The 26,070-nt window shown below is 60.9% G+C and overlaps 2 protein-coding genes across 4 annotated transcripts in view; one reads left to right on the top strand and one right to left on the bottom strand.

Annotated features, from left to right (window-relative positions):
• Positions 1-26,070, bottom strand: part of CDH4 (cadherin 4) — a 495,180-nt gene that overhangs the window by 135,094 nt on the left and 334,016 nt on the right. For all 3 annotated transcript variants that reach the window (XM_021078205.2, XM_085003313.1, XM_085003314.1), the window contains one exon: positions 1,439-1,665. In XM_021078205.2, the coding sequence (XP_020933864.1) occupies positions 1,439-1,665 (227 nt within the window). The remainder of the gene's footprint in view (positions 1-1,438; positions 1,666-26,070) is intronic.
• LOC146395420 (uncharacterized) lies at positions 10,326-11,536 on the top strand. Its single transcript, XM_085003316.1, has 3 exons — positions 10,326-10,604; positions 10,726-10,951; positions 11,302-11,536. The coding sequence occupies exons 1-3, from the start codon at positions 10,436-10,438 to the stop codon at positions 11,336-11,338; spliced, it is 432 nt and encodes a 143-aa protein (XP_084859442.1). The 5' UTR covers positions 10,326-10,435; the 3' UTR covers positions 11,339-11,536.

Raw genomic sequence — 26,070 nt, 5'->3', positions numbered from 1 at the left:
GGTGCTTCCCCGCCTGCCTGCGGTGGGGTTGCAGGTGCGCGCTCGCTGGGGCTGAGGGCAACCACCTTCTCGGAGGATCCGGGGATTAACCGCGTTGGAAATCGCTTTGCTAACGCGCCTGACAGAGGCCTCATTATGTTTTAATCCGTGCCCTTTATCTGAGGCCATCCACGGGCTTTGGGGAGCCCGCTTTTGCCCACAGGGTGCAGTTTCTGCATCGCAGTCAGGGGTAGGAGCCCTCCCACTGCTGTCCAGGCCCGGCCGCCTGCAGGGAGGGCCCCCGGGGCCACGCTGTGCTCTCCCCAGGGCCTGCCTTGGACTAATCACACAGCCATCTGACTCGGGGTCTTCAACACCCCAAGGTGAGGCTCGTGACCCAGGGAACCGCCGTTAGAAGGGCGTTTCCACGCCGGGCTCAGCCCCTCATGAGGGCTCTCGAGATGCCCTCCCGGCAGGCTCAGCTCGTGACCCCAGGGGAGGCCGCGCACAGTCACTGCCTTCTCTTTCTGTGTCTTTCGCGCACGCATGGCACGTGCCAGGTCCCAGGCCAGGGGTTGAAGCCGCACCTCAGCTGTGACCTGAGCCACAGCAGGGACAGCGCCAGCTCCTTAACCCGACGTGCCCCAGGAGGAACTCCTGCTTTCTCTTTTCCAACCCGAACCCCCACTGGGTCACTTGACAGCAAGACAAAATGGAACACAGTCCCTGTTTTTCAAAACGGGTTCCTTGGAACCCCTGCCTTGCAAGATGTCCCAGGAGGAGGGTTCCTTGGTCAACAGGTTTGGGTAAAGTTGCAGACCGTCTCCCGCTGAGGTTCACGGAGCGCTTTAGTTGTGTGAGGTTCTGGGCAAATCTACAGAAAGGGAGCGGTCAACTCGGTGTAACCCTCTCCTTCCCACAGGCCCTTTCCCGGGGGAAGGCCCATGACCGGAGTCGGGTCCTGGCTTCCTGGGGGGTCAGGGACCTTTCAGGGTCAGGACAGGTGAATTCACCCCTCCCGTCCTACGAGCATCGGCCCCGAGGCCGTGTTAGAGACGAAGCCGAAGGGGGGACCCGAGGCCGGGCGACGCAGGCTGGTGTGTGTACATGTGATCGTGCTCCGAGCCTCTGTCTGTCTCCCTCTGAATAGGTCTCACACCAGCCGCTCTGTCGTCTCGTGTCCCCAGGCCTTGGGAGCCCCCAGGGCTGATGGGCTACAGGAGGGAGGTGCCCAGCCAGAAACGGAGCCCTGTGGCCCTTGTTCCAAGTACTGACTGTCCAGGTGGTGACAGCGTGCACTGCTGAGCGGGGGTGGCGCTGGCTTGGGGGGCAGCTCTGCCCGGGGAGGTGGGGGGTCGGGGTCCTCCCCGGCGGCACGGCCCCCGAAGGTGTCAGCTCTGCTCTGGGACGGGAAGGCGGAAGTACATTCACTGAGCCCCCGCGTGCGGTCACACATTACCTTGTGTCCGGAGTGCGCGGACGAGGTCTGGGCCACCAGCAGGCGCACCACGGCGTCCCATCGCTCGGCCGTCTGGCGGTCCCACGCGGTCACAGTGAAGGCCACCTGCTCCGAGGGGATCTGCAGCTCCCGGGTGGCGAAGACGGTCCCGTCGGCCCCGACTTTGAAGTCCAGGCTGTTGGTCTCATATTGCGTCCCCTTGGTCCCCAGGCAGCTGCTGAACTTGACTGCAAGAGGAGGGAGAAGAGGGTGAGGGGCGGCCGGACGGGCTGGCGGGCAGGCGGCGCCCGTTCACAGCGGCGGGTCCGAGGTCTCTAAGGCGCTTCGACAAACCGGTGATTAGCTGCCTTTCCCACCGTCACGTAGTGGGTTTTACCTCCACCCCAGGCCCCCAGATGAGCCGAGGCTGTGGAAACAGGAACAGCCCCCAAAGCGACAGGTGCTCTTTCACCGTGTCTGGAACACGCTCATTGCTGCAGAACGACTTGTGGTTACTGTTCCCTTTGGGTTCAACCCTCATCCGAGCCACGCGAGACGGGGGTGGGGTTAGTTTCTCCCCTCGGCCAGTGCCCTCACGGCCGTGGGGCAGCCGGGGGCTTTCTGGGTGCGCCGGCAGCTGGAAGTCAGGTGGACGTCTGCTGACACTGCGAGTTGCCCGCCCCTCCTAAGGGCTCCGTAACCCCCTGCGGAAAAGGACAGCGCGGAAACGGTGCCTTTGCTGGGATCACATCAGCACCTTTTTTATCCAAGGGCTTCTGCAGCGGCCACCTGATGCCGTGGTGAATCAGAAGGCACCAACAGCCAGTGTCACCTTCTGTCGATAAAAACGACGGTAAAGTTACCGAGGGTTTACAGAAATGTGGGTATCTCAGCAATTACGGTGGGGGGATTGGTTTCTTAAGCAATGCCACTGTCACAGCTTACATGATTTAATTACTATTTCTTCCAGACACTACAAAAAGCTCCTCGCCGTTACATGGGATCATGTTTCCCCTGCGGGTTCACCTTTTCTCGCTGGCTGCCTCGCGATACGAACTAACACCAATGCTCCCGCGTCTCCAGCACGTCCCTGCGACTTCGCCCCGGTTCCCGGCACCTCCGCTTAGAGGTTTAATGTAAAAGGCTTTAAGTGAGAGGAAGACAGGCATTTCCATGTGGGAATGTGAGGGAATAATCACATTTTTCTCAATGACAGGAAAGTTCCAAAGTGCTTTTTTTTTTTTTTTTTTTTTTTTTTTTGTCTTTTTAGGGCCGCACCCACAGCAGAGGGAGGCTCCCAGGCTAGGGGTCGAATCAGAACTGCACCTGCTGGTCTACATCACAGCCACAGCCACACGGGATCCGAGCTGTGTCTGCAACCTACACCACAGCTCACGGCAACACGGGATCCTTAACCCACTGAGCGAGGCCGGGGGTCGAATCTGCGTCCTCATGGATGCCGGTCAGATTTGTTTCCGCCGAGCCACAGGGGGAGCTCCCCAAACTGCTGTCAGAGTACTGTTCACCCCAAGGGTAAACAGATTAAAATCAGCAACGCACTGAGGGGTCAATCATTTCTGACGCCCAGTTGTCACTGAAAAGACGAAAATGACAGTTCTGTGACTGCTGGGAGATTAGAGCAAAGTGCATCAATAAGCCCTTTGTTCTCTGAAAGCCAGCTTCTTCTAATGATGCTAGTGGGACTGGACAGCGTGGAGGGCCTGGCTCTCTTCAGGATTAGGTGACGGCGCAGTTGCAGTTTGAGCAAAAAGGGCACAGAGCACCTGAGGGGAGCCCTGAGCTGCTGTCAGAAAACAAGCCAGGGCGCAGTGGAAACGAATCCGACTGGGAACCATGAGGTTGTGGGTTCGATCCCTGGCCTTGCTCAGTGGGTTAAAGATCTGGCGTTGGTGTGAGCTGTGGTGTAGGTCACAGACGTGGCTTGGGTCCCTCATTGCTGTGGTGTAGATCAGCAGCTGCAGCTCCGACTGGACCCCTAGCCTGGGAACCTCCATATGCCAGGGTACGGCCCTAAAAAGGGGAGGAAAAAAAAAGAGAGAGAGAGAAAGAAAAAGAAAAAAGAAAATAAGTCAGCAGCACTGGCGCTGCCCCAGCAGGAAGGTCAGGACGGTGTCCCCGCGCCCGGAGGGACGTCTCGGGGACGAACTGCCCCCCCCCCCCCGGGTGGCTGTGATGATGCATGGGGCTTTGGGACAATGCAGACTCCTGGCTTCCCTGTGGCCGAGACTTTGGCCGCTCTGCTCAACCCAACGGGGCGGTTTCATCACCGCGCCTGAGGTTCCGAACCCTCGTCAGTGAGTAGCAGGAGCTGGAACTGGGCCGTGGGAAGTTGGGGGGCGTCCCGAACGCTCACACTGCTGGGGAGGCTGCTTTCCAGAGGAGGGAGCTCAGATTGGCACCTTCCTATGGGCTCGGCTGACGGCGTCTTTCCAGGGCAAAGGTCAGCACGGGTTTCTCCCGAGACACCAGGGGCCTTCACGGCACCTTAGCTCGGAATAAGTGAACTCTGGTGCGTGACTCTGAGGAACGATTGCTCAACCTGCCTACACTGCTCAGAAGGTCACAAACACAGCATCTTGCCATGACAACGGAAGGTGAGCACATAGGGGCGTACAGTCCCGAGAGACGTCTGAGATCTCAGAGCAGGAAAGGCTCCTCTCAAGCAGAAGCCCATCGGCCTTCTCCCAGAGAACCACCCTGAGACATCTGCCCTCTTTGCTTTGGCCACCAGGAAACTCAGTGGTAACGCTATAGCTGGGAGCAGGCAGTGTCCTTTCTTCGAGTCCTCTTGGAACCCACTTTCCTCCTCTGGCTTCCTTTTGTTTTGGGCGTCCGCCTGCATCTTCGTAGGGCACCTGTCCCTGTCCTTCTCTTTGGGCTGCCGCAAGCCCGTGAGCTCCCGCACAGGCCAGGCTGGGTGCTGTGGCCCCAGCACGAGGGTCCGAGAAGGTCTTCCACTCTTGGCCTGTGTCCAGACTGGCGCTGGACAGGATACGGGGACCGTGAGGGCAGGGCCAGCTCCCGCCCGCATCTCAGGACCTGCTGAACCAGCCCACGCTCGTTGCCCCTCCTCAAGGCTCAGACCGCCCCCTTCTGTCGCCTTAATTTCTCTGTCCCTGGAATTCCTGATCTCCCTGAGTTTCTTGCCAGGACTGCCAGGCACGTGAGAGCAGGGCCGCTGTTTTAAACAAATATGAAAAGACAGATGGAAGCCTGAGAGGAATCAAGTCCAATTGTTCAAACATACAGCCACGCGCCAGCAGCCCCCGCCTGAGGGTGGGGCCCCGGGGGCTGGGGAGAGGTGTGTGCCGGGTGCGAGGTGGGGAGAAGCCCGGCAGCAGCGCCCGCACAGCCTTGGGACCCCCACCCTCACCTCTTGTGGGTCCTCCACTGGGGGCGGGTGTCCCCCTTTATCCTGCTGTGACCAGGCGGCACCTGGTGACTGTCACCACTGCCCTTGTCCACGGAGGAGGGCCGGCGCTGCAGCAGCCGCAGGGAGGTGGCTGGGCTGGGGAGTGACTGCGGGTGGGGTCAGGTCTCCTCTGGGGACCAGAGGGAGGTGATGACTCAACATGGAGAAGGTACCAAGCGCCACTGGATTGTTGTTCACCTTACTTTAAAAAAAAAAATAATTTACTCTTTTCTTTTTTGGCCACCCCACAGCACAGAGAACTCCTGGGCCAGGGATCAGATCCGGATTCTTTAAGCCACTGCGCCTGGCTGGGGATCGACCCTGAACCTTGGCACGGCAGAGACGCTACCAACCCCGTTGTGCACAGCGGGAACTCCCGCTGCGCAGGAAAGTGGTGCTACTTATGGTACGTGAATTTTACCCTGAAAAGCAGTTTCCAGGGCCTCCCGGGTCCCCGATTCCTGGCCGCTGGAAGGACAGGGAGAAGGGCTGCCTCTGCTTCCCGCCCTTGAGACCCCCCAGGCCCCCGGGTGCCCAGAGCTTCACAAAGCCTCCCTGGAAACGGCTCCGATTCCCTCCCTGCCAGGATCCCACACCCCTCCCCTCCTCGCCGAGTGCAGGCCAAGGAGACAGGGAAGAGGTGTGAGAGGCGCCTGAGCTGACGCCCTGGACGCCGCCGTGCAGCTGCCCGAGTGCGCCCGTGCGGGCCGCGGGCTGGGCTCCACCCACCCAGAGACGGCCACGGCTTCACGGGGCTCTGAACTCCCCGCCTGCCCGCAGCTCTAGGACGTCAGGACCACAAGCGCCCCAGAAAAGACCCCTCCAGCCCCTCATTTGACTGAGAAACAAACGGAACCCGCTGGAGGACTACATTTTCTTTTCTTTTCTTGTTATTTTTTGGTCTTTTGTCTTTTTAGGGCCACACCCGCGGCATATGGAGGTTCCCAGGCTAGGAGTCCGATAGGAGCTACAGCCACCGGCCTACGCCAGAGCCACAGCAACGCCAGATCTGAGCCACGTCTGCAACCCACGCCACAGCTCACGGCAACACGGGCTCCTTAACCCACTGAGTGAGGCCAGGGATCAAACCGAAACCTCATGGGTCCCAGTCGGATTCGCTTCCGCTGCGCCACCAACGGGAAGGCCAGGATTTGACCTCAGAACGCGCATCAATTCCAGTCACTCCACACACCCTCACTGAGTCCTGCGATGGGCGGGGGCAAGTCACTCAGTTGCCAGCGTTCGCTCCCCAGGGAGGCCTGGGCACCAGTTTCGAGTCAGACCCACGCCCAGATGCCAAGGTGCAGCGATCCTGGGCATCTGCAGCGTTTGAAGCTGGCGCCCACCTCAGGGAAAACACTCCCTTTCAAGTGCTGGAAGCGGGGGCGCAGAGTCCTGGTTCGGGCCAGTTCTGAAACTCAAAGAACACGGCGATGCGACCTCCGTGTGGGCAGCACCGTAGTTGGGCCCTTGGCTAAACGGCAGAGACCTGCCTCTTTCCTTTTTGCAGCATAGCGTGAGCCGCTTTCTTAGCAAATCCTTCTCTCCCCCGCGAGCCCACCTTGCGGGCTCGCGGCAGACAGGTGCAGCCACGCTTATCTGCAGCTTCTGCCCGGCTGCTGGGCGCCCACGAAGGGAAGGAAGCAGCCCCCTCCCCCATCAGGAGGGTTCTCGCGAAACCCTCTCTTCTTGCTGTTTTTAATTGCCTGCTCCATGAGACGAGGGAGGGTGACAGCGTGCTGGGGACAGGACTGAGTGACACGCAGGCCCACCTCCCCATCGGCAGCAGCCTGCTGACATTTACGGGGCAGTGGACCGTGTCTCCCTGAGTCTGCCTGCTGGAGGCTCCCACCGTGGTTAAGAAACACCCCCTTTTACTGCTTTTCTTGTTAGCTGAGCTGAGAAAGATCAAATGAGCCAGAGGGAGCTCGTAGCTGGGGGGCGGGGGGTGCTGAGGAAGAAAGAGTCCACCCCCAGAGCCTGCCTCCTCCTCCTTCCAGCCAGCGCCCCACACTCCTGGCGTCTCCGTGTTCCAGGCACCGTGCAGGTGCTGGGAGGAGGTCAGAGGGCTCGGGGACAGCTCATGCTTCAGGTCAAGGTCAAGGTAGGAGAGGAGGCCTTGTGAGGGGGCCCTGGAGGGGGTCCCTCTGTGCAGGGCCCCGGTGGGGACGCCTGTTTTCCCTTGATTCTCTGAAGCGGGACCTGTCCCCTGGAGGGGACCTGGACGTTAGGGAGGAGCCCATGGCACGAGGTGATGCCTGCCCTCCGCAGATGTAGCTGAAGCCCAGGGGAGAAGGGTCAGGTGGCCACCGAGAGCCCACCTCCCTGCCCCGACCTCCGCTGCTCCACTGACGGGCACGCGGTCGGAGAGGGGTGTCTGCCGGGCCCTGTGGCCCCAAAGCCGATGCCCTCTAGGTGCCCCGGAGGGGACTCCCCCGCTGTTCTCACCCTCACATCCCCAAGCTCACTTGTACCCTGACTCCCCCCATAGCTCAGCCCCAAGCACTCCAGGTGCTAAGCCTTGGCGCCCAAGCACCCCGCGTCACCCTCCACCCCGCACGCGCCTCCGCCGAGGGGCCTTCCCGGCTTGACCTCGCTGCTGATCCCTCTCTTCCCAGAGGTTTGTTCACTTCAGGGGTGACCAAGGGCGGTGTGACGGGGAACTGCCTGCCCCTTCACGTGGACACTGTTCAAAGAGCCGGAGCCTGTGGTCACAGAGGCAGACGGACGGTGGGCGGGTTGTACCGTCCTGGGCCTGGCGTGGTGGTCCAGCCGGAGCGACCCCCTGGGGAGGGGCTCTTCGCAGCCCCCAGGTTGCTGTGCTCTCCGAGCCAACATCTCCTGCCCTGCCCGCCAGGCCGGCCCCGGGCAGTCAGCCTGAGCAGGGCCACTGGCGGGTCCCTGGGTGTGCCTGGACCTGGGAGGCGCTATCAGGGCCAGGACGGAGCCCCGACCGTGGCTGGCGGCATTTTCCTGTTTTCTCCTGCTCTTGCTTTGCTCAGCTCTGCTTCCCCAGGTGGCCTTGTTCATGGAATTTGGAAAAGCTCCATTTCCAGCAAAGGGTGGGGCACCACTGACCCTCTCCATGGGCAGGACTTGGGCTGAGCCCCAAAGGCACAAGCTGGGAGGTCGGGCACCCCTCGTGCGGCGGCTGGCACGCAAAACCCAGGAGTGGACCCACCAGCCAGTGCCTAGGACCGGCTCGCTCTGCTGCGGTGGGTGTCTTGGTGCCACGGGCACGGGGCGGCTCCACTGTCGCCCCCGAGGCCTGGGAGGCCTGCCGCTCCGGGGACGTGTCCACGGGGACCAACCCTGCTGGCCCCCCAGCTGGGCTTTTAGACTTAACCTGGTGTGGGCTCAATCCCGCTGGGACCCTTCCTCCCAGGGAGGCCCCGCCTTCAGCAGAACACAGTCCGTGTCACATGCCCTCTACCCGGGTCCCCTCAGGGCCCTGCTGAGAACCAGGGCCAGCTCCGCCTCCGCGGGAAACCTCAGACCAAGAGGGGCCCCTCCCTGCCCTCCCTTCCAGCCGCTGCCCCCTCGGCTGGGTGGGTGCACGTCCCCTCCCTCACACACGCCCGGGTTTCCTGCGCACACACTGCACGTGCACTCTCGCCTCCACCCCCAGGAAAGCCTCACCTTCGTGGGAGAAGTGGGCCCGGAGGGATCCTGTGCGGTGCGTGTCCCCACTGGGGGCCGCCTGAAGCGCCCCTTGGTCCCCCTCCTCGCGGTCAGTGGCTCAGCACCCAGGCCTGTTGCACCCCGTCCTGCACCCCGCTCGCTGCCCTCCACCCATGTGCAGGGACGCCCTCTCCTGCCCAGCCCCCCAGGATGCTGGGGGCCATCCTTCAGACCCCCAAGGCCACCGCCTTGCTCATGTGGCTCCAACCACTTGGGCCAAGTAAGCTGGGCTGGTGGACGCGGGGCCTGAGCTCCCCACTGTGAATTCCAGAACCTACTACCAGGGCCCTCTGGCACCCAGGAAATAGTAGTAGGATAAACGCACACATTCCAGTTCCCTTGTAGCTCCCAAACCGATACCCAAGGAGCTCCCCGTCACGGCGAGACGTGGGGGAAACGTAAACATACGCCCACGGGGAGGGGGGGGTCCCTACACGCACACCCACCCACAGGGAGGGGGCCTACACCCACCCACAGGGAGGGGGCCCGTCTGAAAAGGCTGCAGACTGTGCAAGTCCAACCACAAGACCTTCTGGAAAAGACGAAAGCATGGCGACAGTAGGAGCGCGGGCGGCGGGTTGAGGGAGGATGAACAGGCAGAGCGCGGGGCTCGGGCAGTGGGACGCGGTGCCGCCGTCACGGAGGACACACGCCCCTGTGCCCCGTCCAAACCCACAGCGGGTCCAGCACGAGAGCGAGCCCTCGGGCAGACTGAGGGCCCTGGCGGGGGGTGGGTGCCGTGTGGGCGCAGCTTCACCGACTCCCGCTCACCAAGGTGTCCGTAGCGGGGACGCGCCGGCACGGGGAGCGCCGGGAACTCTCTGAAGCGCCTGCTCGGTTCTCCCTAAATCAGAATATCTGTTGTCACGCGGGCGTCGCCTTCCTTTAGCCACGTCTCCTCGGAGAAAACACGGCCTCAGGGGTGTTACAACCCCCCTCGCAAAGCAAAACCGAGGACTTTCCGCCCCGCGTGTCGCTGACGGTGGGGCACGAGAAAGCTGCCCGTCCCTGGTTTCCTTCTAAATGAACCGGGGGCCTGCCAACACCGGCGCTGACTCTGTGTCACCCAAGGCCATTTTCTGTCCAGGAAGCAGCAGCGGAAGCGGCCACACTGTGCAGCCTGGGCTGAGTGACCTGCATTTTCCAGGCAGACCCCCCATCCCCCCGATGGCCTTGATAAACCCTTGCTTCCTAGTCCTAATTTCTGGTTCCGGCACCTGCGCGCACGGGCGCTGATGGGCGCAGCAGGGCTCGTCCGTGGCGCCCTCGCCCCAGGGGGTGTCACGAGGCTTAAGTCTCCGAGGTTCTCAGCCCACGTAAGGGGGGTGTCTCCAGGTGCCGGGCCGAATTCACAGCCCATTGTTCAGGAAAACAGAGGCGCAGGTGTCTTGGGAGATAGAGAAACAGGCTGGGGGAGGCTGCGATTCCAGATCTGAGGCGGGTTGTGTGTGTAGACGCTCCTTGCCAAGGGGCGGTCCCAACTCCTCAGCAGTAAATCCACCGACGTCCCATCAGAAGGTGGCCCGTGGCTCTTGAGCGGGTGGCATCTTTGATGAAACCTCCTCACCCACACTCACAGGGGAGCGAGCGCGGTGACGTTGGCGAATGTGGCTGCGGACGCCCAGGCCCTCGAGCACATCATCCTTCTGAGCCTCACAAACCTCTCAGGGGGCCCACGAGCCCCATTTTCCAGAAGAACCGAGGCTCAGAGGGCTTAGCCAGCCCTCCTGGGGTCACGGCCAGCGGGTGGCAGAGCCAGTGCCGACAGACTCCCGGCTTTGCCGCTCCCTGGGCCCCCAGCCCTGTGCCTTCCTCCCGGTTGTGACGTGACTGTGGCTGTCCCTGCCTTGAGGCTGCCCAGTGACACCGACCAGGCAGAGGAAGTCCCAAGTGTCACTTAAACGATGTCACTCCTCCAACAGCTGCGTGACTTCGGGCCTCTTTACTCTTCCCAGCAGCTCTGGCTGCCGGGAGCTTCATGGAGAAAAGCACGCGCAGGTGTCCGTTCACAAGCAGAGGTCACGCCCACGCTGCAAGGCCCCAGGAGAAACGCAGTGCACACGGACCAACGGCGTGAGACTCCGCGAGGCTGGGGCACGTCTGGCTGTGGCCTCCCACGCCTGGGGGTGGGTGGTCCGCTGACCTCGGGCTGTGCCCCTCCACCACTGCTCTGGGCTCTCTGCACTGTCCCCAGGTGTGGGAGCAGCCCTGCCAACAGGTGACCGTTTCGAAGTCAGGCAAGTGCAAGGTAAGCGTCTCTCAGGGGCCCTGGTGACAGGCGATCGTGACCATCACCGCGACAGCAACGGCCGCAGGTGCTCCCAGAGGGCTTGGCATCTGCCCGGCTCGGGGACGAACTCGACACCCAGACGGCACCCCGTCCACATCTCGGGCAAGGGCGGCTGCCACCTGTGTTACCGGTGAGTGCCCTGAGATAAACAGCAGGGACGCCACCCCACGTGGGCTCTGTTCAGGATGCATCGGGGGCGGGCTCCCGAGAGCACCGAGGCAATGCCACTCCCAGGTGGGCACGTCCCCGGCGGGCTTGGGGGACACTCGCGGGAGCGGGAGGCCAGCCCGCGCCACCTGCCTCTGCACGGATTGAGTCACGAGTCCCTGCAGCCACCGCCCTCCACGCCTCTGAAAGGAGCTCAGGGAGTGGGGGCTCTGTGCTCTGGGACAACTGGCAGGACAGGTCTTCAGACGGTTAGAAATTTTCAGGAAAAGATCTTAAGAGCCCAACTCTCGCATGTCCTCGTACCTACAAAAGCACTACAATCCTCCGTGGTGATGTCTGCTCCTGGTGACCAGCAGCGGCCTTCAGGGGACTAGCAGCGACCTTCTGCAAAACGTGTGCTTTGGTTGCACGCACCTCCGCCCCCAAATGACATCTGTATTGTGCCCTTCCCCCATCTCCTTGGAGCGGTACCTCAGAGCTCTCTGAAAAGCTGCCTCCTGGACTATCACCCTCATCTTGCCCCAAATAAAACAACCCCCAACTTTCAGCTTGTGCGTTTTTTCAGGTTGACGCTTGCCCGGGGGTCACCCGTGAGCTCCTGGCTGCTCTTCTGCCTCAGTCTCCTTCGTGGTGCCCCCAGGTGCCCAGCTGCCCCAGATAAGCCTGTGGCACAGGACAGGGCGTGTCAGTAGCGCCTCCACGGCCACCTCCCTCCAGGGGCATCTGCTTCACCACCTGCGGACAGGCTGCCGGTCCCTCTCGGGCTCTTAGCACATCTGCACGTGGGCCGAGGTGGTGAGGAGGAGGCCAGGGCTGACTGCAGGCTTGGAGAGCGGGCCCTGGGGCCCCTTTTCCCAGGAGAAGCAGGCCCGGCTATTTTTAGACCCACCCCTCTCTCTCTCTCTCTCTCCAGAGCTATCACATCAGAACTAGCTAATGACATCACGCGCAATTAAGGCCCAGGTAGAGAGACAGCTCTCTCCTGTCCCCAGAGGCCACCTCTCCCTGCCTCCCTTCCCTTGTCCTCTGCAGGTGGGGGGGGTGGCGGCAGGCCGCTCTGGCTGGGCCCCCAGATCTGGTCCATGGTTTTACTTCATTTCACCAGAAGGGCAAACCTGCAGGGCTGATTCTCGTGCCTGCACCCTAGGAGCACTGACCATCTCTCGTGCTCGCGCTGACTCAGCCGTTCGCAGCTCCCTTCTCCTCCCAGAGCCGTCACAAAGCCGCTCCAAACACCTAGGCAGGACGCGACGTTTGAGAGAGACCGGGGAAGGCTCCGCGGGCGGCTCCCCCGGACCACGGAGGGGCTGGTGGCCCCAGCAGTGAGTCCGGGCACCTCCAGCTCAGGGAGGTGAGATCAGCCACGGCCCCTCCCGGCACCGCGGAGGGACGGTGCTCCGGGGACCTGGTGAAGAAAGAAGCAGATGCCGGAACCCCTCGGGAGGTGAGGGAAGGCGGGAGGACGGGCAGAGGCGCAGGGAGCCACGTGGTTCCGTGTGCACGCGCGTGCTGCCCGCACAGCCCGCCCCCCGCCGCCGTGCCGGCGCAGACGCAGCCGCTCCTGCCGTGCAAAAGAGACACAGACCACACGTCAGCTTGTTTGCACCTCAGAGAGGTGCTGAGGGAGCCTTCCCTCTGGGTCTTCACCCCAGGGGTCCATCTGTCCTGCTCTGCTTTGTGCTCAGGACGGCGGGGGCGGGGGCCCCCGATGTCTCTGTCAGGATGGGCCTTGGTTTCGGGAGAAACCACCAGTATGACTCCAACACGATCCTGGGGCTGCGGTGGACATAGGGCTCTGGAGCGGGCACCCGGGGCCACGTCTCGATTTCCCCGAGCGCACAGGTTCCGGTCACCCCGGGTCCCCAGGACGAGGCCTTCCCTGGAGTCTGGGCGGGGGCAGGGAACCCTGAACCCTGGCAGCACCCAGGCTGCTGCCGGCTGCTCTGGCTCTGACCCGAGGCCACCAGCGCTGCGAGTGGGGCACACTTGTCACCCTGGGCTGGGGACCTCTCTGTGGGTGGAGGGACAGCCTGAGATGGCACAGAGCCCCTGGCCGCCTGCGGCGGTGGCGGCAGCGGGGGCAGGTGTCCGAGGCCCCCACTCGCCGGCGCGTCTTCAGTTTCCGTTTGCTGGGGCTGAATCCAAACTCAACCCTGAACTTTACCAGCTGCTCCCTCTGCAAACACAGGCAGGGTAGCTGCCAAACGTTTTCCTAAAGTAAAGAAAAAGAATGCAGGGAACGCAAACACGCTTCCTCCCGCTCCAGCACCGACTGCAGGCGGCCTCTCCCGGGGTCTTCCCGCGGCAGAGCTTCGTCCTGGACCCTTCTTGTCACACTTGGCTTTGAGATTTCTGGGAACCCCTTGGGAAGAGCAGATCCTTGGGGTGCCTGTCAACCAAGGATGCCTCAGGGCCTTGAACAAATGCAGCCGGGCACCAGGCAGGGGCAGCTTGTTGGGGACTCCAGGATGCAAGGTGCTGGGGAGGAGATGAAGGAGGCAGGAGCCAATGCCACCAGGTGAAGGCACCCGGGGCCGCCGGGGCTCCAGGAGGCCCTGCAGGATATCACAAAGGGGAGAATGGGGCCACCCGCGGTGCCCTCTGAGCACTTTTCAGGACCGGCCTCCCTCCAACACACCCTGGGCTGTGGTGGTTGGGTCTTGGGGACACGTGCACCGGGCTCGTGACAGGATCCTCCTGGTGGAGAGTGACTGCAACCTGGGCCCAGGAGGAAAGAACGCGATCCCTCCTGGGAACTGCCGTCCTCTGCCAGGGCCGCCCCGAGGAGGCGTGGCCCTGAGAACCTGTTTGGCCGTTCCTGGTCCCCATCCTGCTGCTGCAGAGCTCCGAGGATGCAGGGCACATTCCCGGTGGGCCACGACCTCCATCCGCGTTCACACCGCGACCAGCGCCAGTGTGGGGGAGGGACAGGAACACGGTCTCAGGTACGTGGCCACGTGTACACTGCACCCCTCTTGGGAATCTTCCCTAGAGACACGGGGCCTGGGAAGTCCTGAGGGGGACGTGTCGACCTGAACTGGCTGGACCCAAGCCATTCTACTACCATTGGAGGAGACGCATATTGGGAACGCAAGGTGTATTCGTCAGCAGAGGCTGGGTTAAGCTGCAATAACAAGCAGTTCCCAAAGCGCCTAACCTCCCGGGCAGTGGGGTGCTCTGCGCTCTGCATCGTCAGGGACACTGGCTGAGAGGGGTTTCCGCTGCTTCCCGTCGCCAAGCAAGGAGCATCTGGAGTTGGGAAATGGAGGCCCCGGCTCTTTGGTTTCCTTCTGGGCGGGTGCTCCCGCTCTTGCTCCCAGGTCACTGGCCAGGGCACCCAGCACGGCCAGCCCCAGCTGCCCCGGAGTGATGGGGAAAGACCGGGTCAGAGGGCGGGAGGGAGGAGCCTGTCAGCAACACGCTAACGACAGTAGCACGTGACCGGCACAGCGCTGTTCCTGCACAGACCGGCCGCCACACCTCCACCCGTGATTTCCTGTGCACCGTAAAATGGCAATTAGATAAATGCCCAACACGCGTCCTGCATCTGAAGAACCAGTCCTAACAGACGCTGCTGTCGTTCCGGCTCGGCCTGGAGCACGTCTGCACGTGTCCCTGCCTTCTCGGCCTGTTCTTCCTCTCCTAAGAGACTGTGAGCTTCCTGAAGCGGGGAGTGCTGCGGCTTTTCGCACCTTGAGCAGACGGGCCGTGCTCGGGCGCCCCATCTGCCGTTCAGTCCCGAAGCCAGGGAGAGGGCCTTGGCTCGGCTGGGTCTTGCCTGAAGACATCTCTGCGGATTCCCACCCATCTAAGCTACACTGCAGTGGCTTAACCCCTGGCAGGAAAAACAGCCAGTTAATGAAGTCATTTTGGAAGCAATGGATCCTGGCCTCGCACGTCGCGGCCTGATCCCCGCACCTCCCACCACGGCCTTCTGGGGCCCCGCCCCTGGGGCTTTATGCAAATGCAGCGTTTATCCAGGGTAATTATCCCTTGTACAGTCTGACATGAACTCTCGATAAAGAATTGTTTTTTAACATCGCAGCAAAGAGGCTCCGCCAAACGCATAAAAATTATATGACATTTTACTCCTGAGTGTAAATTAAAATTTGCAGAAAGGTCAATGAACCACGAATGATTTTTTTCAGATGATTTAGTCCGTGAGAACTGGGAAGGCTGGAGGTAGAGGGTGAGCCCGGGGCTGTCCCGCCGCCCAGCAGCCCCCCGCGCTGGCCCAGACTCGATTTGTCCCCAGTGGGTCTCGATCCTGATCCTGCGGGATGCGCATTAGAAGACGGTGACAGAAGGTTCTGGGCTTGCCTCGGAAAGACCAGGCATCTCTCAGAGAACGGCAGCCTTTGGCTGCTGAAAGAGAAGGTCGTGTGCAGGGTCATTGCAGAGTCCCTACTGTGTGATCAGCACCTACTGTGTGCCCCGCCTATGGCAGATGCAAAAGAGCATGGCGTGCAGCCTCCCAAGAGCTAAGGCCTGGGAGCCCGTGGGATGAGCTGTGTGACCTTGAACCGTTCGCTAAACCTCTCTGATCTTCACGTCTGACCTAGCACAATCACCCCCAGACCACGAGGTACAACCCTGTAGCCCACAGTCAGATTTGTGGACTCACAGCAACAAGGGAGATGCGGAAATAACAGCCTATGCCTTGATTTTGCCATAATTCAATGAGGAGATGCCCAGCACAAGCCCGGCGCCACCGCGCCCGGAGGCGGGAGGAGGCTGGTGAAGGCTCTCGGGGCAGCCCCCCCCCAGGTGTGCTCGCTGCTCCCGGGCTCCTCTGCTGTGATCAGGCAAAGCAGGAAGACGAGGGGAGGAGACAGCGGCCTTTCCAGCAGGATGCAGCGCTTACAAGCTCGGCAGCACGCACGCGCCCTCTCGCCCCTTGCTTCCTCTGAGCAGAGGTGACCGGCTTCCTCACCTGCCTCGGCTTTATCTCCGCAGTCAGGGCTGCAGAGTATCTTAATTTAAAAAACAATTATGAGTGAACCGCAAACTCCCAGGAATCATCCACTCTTCAGACAGAAAGAACAAAGGCAGCGAGAGGAAGGCCAGACGCCCCTCTTGTGCTACAATTTTACCGCGATGTCCACAGGCCCTTGGGGACGGGGCTGCTGACTGTCCCGCTGTTTCTCGGGGGTGGGGGCACCGCCCCGGGCGGCTTTGGAGGTGAGAGCCCCGTCTCTTACAGCCCGGCGCCTTCTGCCTTCTGAACTGGAGAGGCTTTGTGATTTAAAGCAGCAATTACTTGGAGGCACGAGATAAAGACGCGGAGAAATCCTCTCTCCTTGGTTGGGAGGGAGGCAGCAAACGAAGGTGAATGCGTTGCTGAAATATTTCCGCAGTTATTTCATGCAACCCGTCTGCAATATCCCTAATGTTTTGCACGTTACGTGCTCTTCCGGGGGAGCAACAGCTTGTGCTTTGAAAGCAAGGAGGAGAAACGAACCGGCCGCCCGGCTGACTGCGGCGAGGCCCCAGCCGAGTTGTTCCTTCATATCAGGCACCAGCGAGGCTGCAGCCTCCTCCTCAGAGACGGACAAGCCTCTGCCAGGCCCGGAGCGCACCAGAGCTCCCCGCAGGTGACACTGAGGACGCGGCCGGATTCAGACCCTGGTTTCGCCCTCCAACAGGACGGCCTCCTCTACGACCCGTGTCACCCCAGGGAGGGCCACGCACAGCTCGGAACTCGGGGTTCCCCTGGGGCCGGGCCCAGACGAGCTGTGTGAGCCCAGCGGCGGCTGGTGATTCAGCCGCTGCCCAGCCCGCGGGGGTGGAAACTCGGCAGGTGAAGGCCGACCTCCGTGGGCACCACGGCCTCCATGGCCGGGCTGTGCGTGGACCCAACACTGTCTGTCTGGACGGGGCGGAGGCGGGGGAGGTTGCATGGCGCTGGGCCCCCGGCTTTTGTTTGGATTAACCCCAATGTTCCACTGAGGTCCCGGCTCATCTGGTGACACCTGTGCAGGTAACACAGGGGCGCTTCGACCCCCGAGGGTGAGGGTCACCTGCAGCCCAGGAGCGGGGGTGAGGCGGGCCAGGCACTGCCCAGCAGAGGTACCCAGTCGCTTGTCCTTCCGTCTGTCACACCTGAGCTCTCCTTGAACACCGGGGACCTGTGTTCCCACCTGCCCAGGGAGAAGAGGCACGAGAGGGGCAGCTTTGTGCTTCCCCAGGGCGCACAGCCCTTCTCTGCCCACCCCCCTCCCTGGGAGCGGCAGGACCCAGAGGGTCTCCTAACATGTGTCCTAAAACTGTGCCTCACCCAGGCCTCGGATCCGGCGAATGCCCAGGGCCGTGGGCGCGGGCTGCTCTTTCTCCGTGTCTGTTTTTTTTTTTTTTTTTTTTTTTTTTTTTGTCTTTTCTTATTTGGTGCATCTGCCCAGGTAGAGGACAGATCAGGCTCCTCTGAAAGGTCAGGATGAGAAAACGGGGCCAGGACTGACCACATGGGAGAACAGCTCTGTTCAACTGCTCCTGGCGGCCCAGACCCTTCCAGCATCTGCTTCTCGGCCCTAATTGCTCAGTCCCAAGTCCCTGGACCATCCCTGGTGGGTCAGGGACGGTTCTGCTATTTGTTTCCATTAGTTCATTAGCATTAAAAAAATATGACTTCCTGCCTATTCAGCACAGAATTCTGGTCACCAGCGCCGGTTGAAAGCTAAGAGGCCCCTCTCCTGGAGGCCAGTGGCCGGGCGCTGTGTCGGCCTCCGTAACTGGCCCCCAGCACACAGCTGGACAGGAGGACACGTCTGCGACTGGGGCCTCCCCCTCCCTCATTTCTGGTCCCCGCCCCTCTGATCTCTCGGACCTCCCCTGCGGTTATGGGTTTGTCCCTGGGACTGGAAGCTCCTTTAGGGCCAGGGATGGGCCTGCGGGATTGTTCGCTGCGACAGTGGGTCCGATACAGGCCTCAGGCTGTTCAGGAGGAGGTGAGGAGAGGGGAAGGGGCGGGGCCGGGTATCTCCCACGATGGCCAGGCATCCCTCTCCAGGCCTCCACGGCGCCGGCCAGAGGCGTGCGAGCCTCCTAGCACCCTCCCTCCCCCGGCCCCCTCTGCATGTTTCTCAGCCCCTCACCCCCTATCGAGGCACCTCCCGCTGCCTCTCGGGCTGCAGGGCGACCCCCGCCCACCCCCATGGCCCCAGGACCCTCCGCAAACCTTGGGCCCCCTCATCGGCCTGCTGGGCTCCAGGCCCAGCCTCACCACTTACTCAGTTCCTCCTGCCCGTCCTTGCTCCTCGTGTGTCCCTGAGCGCCTCTCCCAGCCTGCAGAGCAGCCCAGGGCCTGGCCCTCACCTGCTCATCCTCTGCGGCCCCTCCCTCCCTGTGGGGCCGGTGTCTCTGCCACAGACCCCAGGCGACTCGTCTGTGTGCGCCACAATCTGTCCTCACTCTGCAGGACCCTTGCGCTGACCACTCCCTGTGGCCGCGCAGGCTCCCCTCCCTGCAGGTGAAACATCAGGGCAGACGCCTCTCCTGGCCCCCGTCTCGCCCCCGCCCTGGGTCTTGCAGCAGCAGATCTCTGTGAGCCAATCACTTTCATTGGTGGAGTCCCGGAGCCTGCAAACACGCCAGCCTCCGTGGCCGGAGGGACTTTTCTGACGTGATTGGCTGGGGATCCCGAGACGGGAGACTCTCCTGGTGATCCGGGCGGCCCTTACCACCCGCCAAGGCGCCTCATGAGCAGAGGTGAGGAGGGGAGCGGGTGGGAGAGACCGAAGATGCCGCCCTGCTGGTTTTGAAGGCGGGGAGGCCCTAGGGACGGCAGCCGGGAGCTGAGGGGCCGAGCGAGGCCGGCCTGCGGCGCCGCGGCCCCAGCCCTGCCGCCCGCGACAGCAGCCTCACGTTGGACCCTGTCAGGCAACCCTTTCCCACGCGTGTAAGTACTGTGTTTGTGCTGCTTTGTCTCGGGGGCCCCAGGAATCCGATGAGCCCTCCCTAGCTGGCACGATCCCTGAGGGCAGGCCCGCCACCTGGCCTCCAGCTCCCCGCCCAGCCCCAGGCGGGGCTCAGCAGGCTGTTGTTGAGTGAACGAAGGAGAGTCTGATGCCTGAACCAGTCAGCTCGTCTCGTATCTGCAGTGCTGTGTAAACACGTGTCAGATGAACACGGCTCTGTCCACACTGGCGCCACCGGCCCCTGCTGCTTGAGGCCGGAGGCGGGTGGGCTAGGATGTCATGTGGCCACATCCCTGCTCACCGACCTGCACCGCTGTGATTACAAGTGGCATAAACATGCACTTGACGAGGGCCGGGAGGCCTCCTGCCGCAGGACAGATGACTCAGGAGCTGCCGGAGGACAGAGGGCCTGGCACGGCTGCATCTCCTGGTTGTCATTCGTCCTCTGGAAACTTCTAGTCAACCTTAAACACCTCCCCGCCACTTCCCAGGTCCAGGAGCCCTGGGAGCCTGTGGGCTGCAACGTCTCCTCCACGCTGATGCTCAGAGAGGTGAGCTCACCTGTCCGAGGACCAGCTGGCAGCAGAGGGACTCCCAACCACCTTTCCTTCTGGAAAGTTTTCCGGCTCGGTTATCCTCCGCCTGGGCCGGGGGCGCCACCCAGGCAGGGTGAGTGGCTGAGAAGTGCGGAGGGCTGTGGGATGCCCACCCGCGCAGCCCTCTGGACTCTGCACCCCCGGCCCCTCCCGGGCAGCCCCAGACAGGCGCCAAGCATCCCACTCGGCCATTGTTCCCAAGTTTTAAACGTGCGGCTGGTGGCACACGTCCCGCTAACCACGCAGATGGCCCTGCCCGATCATGTTAATGGAAAAACTCTCGCACGCTACAAAAGCAGACGTGATCATCTGTTTCCCAACATTTTGGAAAAAGCCTACAGAGGTGGAAGGTGTTGCACAAACGAGAATAATTAGCCTGTGCCATCTGTGAAGAAAGGAAAAAGGGACAAGCCTCCCTCCCCAGCCCATCCACTAGGGCTTGTGAAGATGCTGAGGGCCTCTAGGGAGCATCGCCCAAACGCTGCAACTCACGGCGCCCTTGTGCCCCGTTCACTGGAGAAACTGTAGGACCTGCGCTGCCAGTCCTCTTTTCACCTTGAGATTAGCTGGCAGTAACAACTCATCATTAGAAAGTGATCAGCTGGGGTTCTTGACAATCCTGATTGAATCTGCAGATAGCAGCTGTCCCGGAAGTGGCCGTGCTTGGCCACAGTCTCCTGAATGTGCTCGCACTCCCTGGAGAGAGGGGCAGGCAGGCTCCGAGCTCGTCAGGCAGGCAGCCGGCCACGCCGTCCAGGTGCGGGGTGACGGGCGGCAGGTACCGGGGCTCTGGGGTCACCTGCCAACTCGGGCCTGTCTCCTCCACACGTTCCCAGGCACCCCAGGCCTGCCTCCACCGGAAAGCCTGCATTAGGGGGAAGGCAGGTACAGGGCAATGCCCACTCCCCGCTGCCCAATCTGTCCCGCTGTCTTGGGTTTTTTGGTCTTTTTAGGGCTGTACCCACAGCATATGGAAGTTCCCAGTCTAGGGGTTGAATTGGAGCTGTGGCTGCTGGCCTACACCAGAGCCACGGCAACGCCAGATCCGAGCTGTATCTGCGACCTAGACCACAGCTCATGGCAACACTGGATCCTTAACCCACTGAGCAAGGCCAAGGATCGAACCCGCATCCTCATGGATACTAGTCGGGTTTATTACTGCTGGGCCACAATGGGAACTCCCAGTGTTTTGCTTTTTAATTCAATCTCTATCACACACTGATAGTTTTGTAAAATACAGCAAAGATGAACTCCCGAGGAGAGACGGTGGCAGAGTTTTGCTGCAGTCCCCTAAATGCTCACTCTTGATTTCTGCGCTTCTCTGGTCCTGATCTATAATAAACAACCAGGGGCCAGTGTCTGTCTGTGGTCCCACTCTGAGAAGTGCCCACAGCAAAGGTGGCACTGCCCCATGTGAGGGTGGGGCGAATAGAGCCATGCAGCCAGAGGAAGAACCAGGGGGCCTCAGCTGGGGATTCTGGGTGGCTTCCTGGAGGAGGCAACATTTCCCTGAGACCCAAGGGATGGACGGGGCAGGCTGCAAACACCTGGGGAAGTAGTCTGCTCCAGGCAGAGGAAGGCCTGCAAGGGCTGTGCGAGGCTGGAGCGGGAGCTGGGACAAGAGGTACCCAGGCGAGTTGGCGTGTGCGCCCAGGGTGTCAAGCAGGGAGAGACAGGCCCTTTGGCTGAGGCAGGACAGCAGACACTGCCATCACCTTGGTAGGGGACAACAGTGGCTTCAACCCAGACCAAGGCAGACATCAGTGGCATTCCAGCCAATCAGGAGGCAGGACTGAGCTGCCCATGGGCTGGGCACTGGGGAGGGGCCTCTGGATCAGCGGAGTGTCTGGCTCTTCTGGTTTGGGTGGAAATCAACACTCCCACACACAGATGCAAAAATCCTCGAAAAATACTAGCAAATCAAATCCAACAATGCATGAAAACTACATGCCATGACTAAGTGGCTTTATCCCATGTGTGCATGGCTGGTTCAACATTCAAAAATCAGTTAATGTAATACATCACATGAATAGGCTAAAACTAAAATCACATGATCACATCCACACATGCAGAAAACCCAAAAATCTGACACCTATTCATGATAAAAACTCTGTTTTCCTCACCTTAATAAAGACTACCTCAAAAAATTAGACAGCTAACACCATGCTAATGATGGGAACTCAAAACTGTCCCACCAAGATCAGGCACGAGGCAAAGAGGCCTGGTCCCATCACGGTTTTTCACCATCGTGCTGGAAGTCCTCGCTAAGCAATAAGGCAAGAATAGGAGATAAAAGATATGCTGATCGGGAAAGAAGAAATAAAACTGTTTTTGTTTGTAAAACCAGAACTAATAACTGATTGCAGCAACATTACTGGATACAAGACTAATATATTGGAGTTCATCATATATATATATTTGCCTTTTAGGGCTGCACCTGCAGCATATGGAAGTTCCCAGGCTAGGGGTTGAATCAGAGCTGTAGCTGCCAGCCTGCACCACAGCCACAGCAACGCGGGATCTGAGCCCTGTCTGCGACCTACACCCCAGCTCACAGCAATGCCGGGTCCCCAACCCAGAGTAAGGCCAGGGATCAAACCCACATCCTCATACTAGTCAGATTCATTTCTGCTGCACCCCAATGGCAACTCCCATCGCTTTTCTATACACCAGAAAGGAACAGATGGGATTTGAAGTTAAAAACAATATGACTTACAAGAGCACCCCAAAAATGAAATACTTAGGTATAAATCTCACAGTTTATATAAGATCTATATGAGGAAAGTTGCAAAACTCTGATGAGTGGAATCAAAGAAGAGCTAAATAAATGGAGACAGAACCCACGCTCACGGGTAGGAAGACTGATACGTCAGGTCAGTTCTTCCCAACCCGATCCACAGATTCAGTGGAATCACGTTCAAAATCTCGGCAAGCTGTTTTGTGGAAATGGATGCGCTGATTCTAAGGTTTACGTGGAGAGGAGGCAGGAGGCCCAGAGCAGTCCACACAGTATCGAAGGACAAGGAACAAAGAGGACAGACACTACCCAACGCCAAGACTGGTTATAAAGCGAAGGCAATCGAGGCTGCGGTACGGGCCAAAGACTACACAAACACATCCGTGGAACGGGACAGAGAGCCCGGAAACAGAACCCCATAAATATAGTCAATGGATCTTCGACGAAAGAGCAGAGGCAACACCATGGAGCAAAGAGAGTCTCTTCAACAAACGGTGCTGGAACTTTCCAGATACAGGGAAAAAAAAATGTGACACAGACATTACACCTTCACAAAAATGAACTCGAAACGGGTCACAGACCAAAATGCAAAATGCAACACTACCGAACTCCTAGAAGGTAACATGAGGAAAATGTGAGTGACCCCGGGCATGGAGGTGCCTCTTAGATACAAAGGCGCGACCTGTACGCAGGACTCTCCATCCATCAGCACCAGAAGCTCCTGTTCCGTGAAGGACGAGAGAACCGCAAGACAAGCCGCAGACTAGGAGAATGCATTTGCAGCAGACTCGTCTGATAAAGAATGGTTACCCCAAATACGCAAAGACCCCTGGAAACTCAACAAGAAACTCCCAGTTTAAAAGTGGGCAAAACCCCTCAACAGACTCCGCACGAAAGAAGACTCCGGAGAGCAAACGAGCCCGAGGAAGGACGGTCCGCCTCGCGCGCCGCCAGGAGCTGCAGACTAAAGGGAGACACCGCTCCCACCCACCAGGACGACCGGCGCCGGACACCGACAGCAGCAAATGCTGGCGAGGACGTGGAGCAACGGGGCGCACGCTCATCTCCGGGGGGCCGTGGAGTGGCGCCACCACCTCGGAAGACAGTTTGAAGGGTGGTAGCAGAACTCAACACACTCGTACCACACGACCCGGTAGTTGTGCTCCTTGGTACCTAACCCCAAACTGAAAGCCTCTGTCCCCACAAACGCACGCACACGGATGTTTAAAGCAGCTTTAGTCACAGCTGCCAAAACGCGAATCTTAAGACGTCCTTCCGCAGGTGAAGAGATGAATAAACTGACTCATCCAATGAACTATTATTCGGTACGAAAAATAAAGGAGCCACCAAGCCTTGAAAAGGCACAGAGGAAACGTAAATGCGTATTATGAGTGAGAGCAGCCAATCTGAAAAGGCGACCTCGTGCGTGATTCCACCCGCACGACGTCCCGGACAAGGCAGAACCGTGGACACGGCGAAAAGACCAGCGGTGCCAGGGGTACGGGGGGAGGGGTCGGGGGGAGGCGCCCAGAGGACGGGAGGGCCGTGAAACCGCCCTGCACGACACTGCAGTGTCACCCTGAGGGCATCCCCGTCGCGACACGTTTGTCCAAACCCGCAGAAGGCACGGCACCAAGAGGAGCCCTGATGGAAGCTGCTCGCTTCTTACTAGAGCCCCCCACCCCCGGTGGTGGGGGAGGCTCTCTGGGGGGCGGGGCAGGGGGACAGAGGAGATCTCTGCCTTTCACTCAATTTTGTTGTGAACCTAAAATTCTCTGAAAAGATAAATTCTTAAAAAGAAAAAGTCCAGGTGCCCTGCTGGCCACACGAAGCTCAGCCTGTGGGCGCTGCGTTCCGGCAGCTGCCCTTCCAAAGGGGTCTCCCTCCTGAGGACCTGCTGACTCCGACCTGGGCTCCACTTGAGGAGCCCGGGCACTGCCCTTGCCAGCACACAGCAGTGGCTTCAGGGAGGCAGCAAGTGCCCTGCGGGCCGCACGTGGCTGAGCCGCCCGCCCGCTCTCCCGGGCAGTGGTCCATGCTGACGCCAGAGCCCACTCGTCCGGCCAGGCTCCCCGCCGGGATTACGGCTTCTGCGCTGTGACCCTGCCCCAGGCAACCCCCTGCCTGGCGTCAAGGGTAGAACAGCGGGAATAAACCTGCAGACACGTCCCTGAACGGAGATCAGGGAACGTGGAGGCCCCGAGCAGGGCACAGGTGTTAGAGTGGGTTTGGGGGCATGAGGAGCACGGACAGGACCCCCGGAGGAAGTGACAGCCCAGGAGGCTCCCCCGCTGAGACCCCCACTCCCACCCCTGGGGCAGACACATCTCCAGCTGTCCTTCCCAGTTCCTCCGAGGCAGCCAGGCCGGGGACAGTGGCCAGTCGTTGTGGACCCCCCTCCACCCTAAACAGGGCACTGGCGACATGACTTCCAGGCTGAGCCCGCCTCCATCCTGCCCTGTCTCAGGTGGTCCACCTGGGCTCCTCCGCCAGGCGGTGGGGATGCCCGAGCAGCCCCGTGGCGCGTCCTCGTCAACTCAGGCCTCGTGCCGACAGCCACGGTGCAGGTGGATCCCCGAGCCCAGCCAAGCCACAGGGGCCCATCTTGACGGCAACCTCGTGGGAGGCTCTGAGCCAGAACCGCCCAGCCAAGCTGCTCCTGGACTTATCAGCCACTATGCCGGCCGGCATCGGCGTCTACTGCTTTGGAAGCCGCTGAACTGGGGGGTGACGTGTTACCTTTGTCACTGATAACACAGTGGTACCATGTGGCCACATCCCACGGACAGAAGGACTTCCTGGCTGAGAAGGCGTCTTCTGTCTCAGCCTCTGAGGAGGAGGTGGGCAAGCCAGCCCCCCACCCCCGCCCCCCACCCAGGAGGGAGCTTCGATTCTCCGTCAAAATACTCTAAATACCAGCCCCCACCCAGACACCTGCCCCTGGCCCCAGAGGTGGGCCCCTGGACCAGCCCCACCTGCCCGTCAGCCCTGGCCTCTCACCCTCCCAGTGGCCTGCGGGCTTGGCACGCAGCAGGCGGCCCAGAAGTGTGCACGGAACAGCCCTGATGAGAGGGTTTTTGCTGCCCACCGGGAGGGCTTGACGAGGCGGTCTTGTCAAGGAGGGGGCCACAGGCACCCCCTCCTCCCGGTGCAGCACCGTGGGCAGTCTGGGGAGCACCCCGACATCACCCCGACAGTCCCAGAGCCACGGCGGCTCGTCTCTCCCAAAGAGGAGGCACGGCCACCCCTTCTCAGCTTCTCCCGCTAAAACGCTTCTGTGTAAGTAGTTTCCACCTGTGTTTCAGGGAAAACAAACACCTGGGAAGTTGCCAGGCCTGGGCGTGTTGGGCGAACACGGCGAGGGAGCTGTGGGGACCCCAGCTAGAAGCTGGGGGAGGCGCCGGGGGAGGGAGCCCCAAGACACACGCGGCCACTCGACCACTCGGAGGGAGAAGGGGTGTCCCGAGGACAAGCCCGGTGGAAGATCCGTCCACTCGGGGCAGGGCCAGCACATCCCGTCTGCAAACCAAGGCCACGGCCTTCAAAGCAGAGGCGGGTGTCTCCGCGGCTCCTCCCTGGCGCCTCACAGACACCACGCAGATGCCCGCCGTGAGCACCCACGAGGCAGGGAGACACAGGAGCAGAGGACATCCACGGAGGAGGCACTGGGACGTCCACGGACGTGCGGGCGCAGCAGGACCTGGCCGGGCGGGGATGTCCCGGGGCCCAGGGCTGGCCTCCCTCTCCTGCAGGTGCGGCAGGCTGTGGGCAGCGCGGGTGTGGAAAGGGCTCGCACGGCTCCTTGGAGGAAACGCACAGGCCGGGCTTCCTCTCC

The sequence above is a fragment of the Sus scrofa genome, chromosome 17, assembly GCF_054392235.1.
Source record: "Sus scrofa isolate SSC_HxYL_T2T_F1_AM1 chromosome 17, Sscrofa_HxYL_maternal_Yorkshire_Landrace_v2.0, whole genome shotgun sequence".
NCBI classification, from domain to species: Eukaryota; Metazoa; Chordata; class Mammalia; order Artiodactyla; family Suidae; genus Sus; species Sus scrofa.
This window is presented reverse-complemented; position numbering and strand designations above follow the sequence as displayed.

Bases quoted from the DNA above. Each gene is read 5' to 3' on its own strand.
- LOC146395420 (XM_085003316.1), top strand. From the start codon at position 10,436: ATGTCACTCCTCCAACAGCTGCGTGACTTCGGGCCTCTTTACTCTTCC. The intron at 10,605-10,725 runs GTGAGACTCCGC...CACTGTCCCCAG, and splicing joins AGTGCACACGGACCAACGGC to GTGTGGGAGCAGCCCTGCCA. The intron at 10,952-11,301 runs GTGAGTGCCCTG...TACCTACAAAAG, and splicing joins GGCTGCCACCTGTGTTACCG to CACTACAATCCTCCGTGGTG.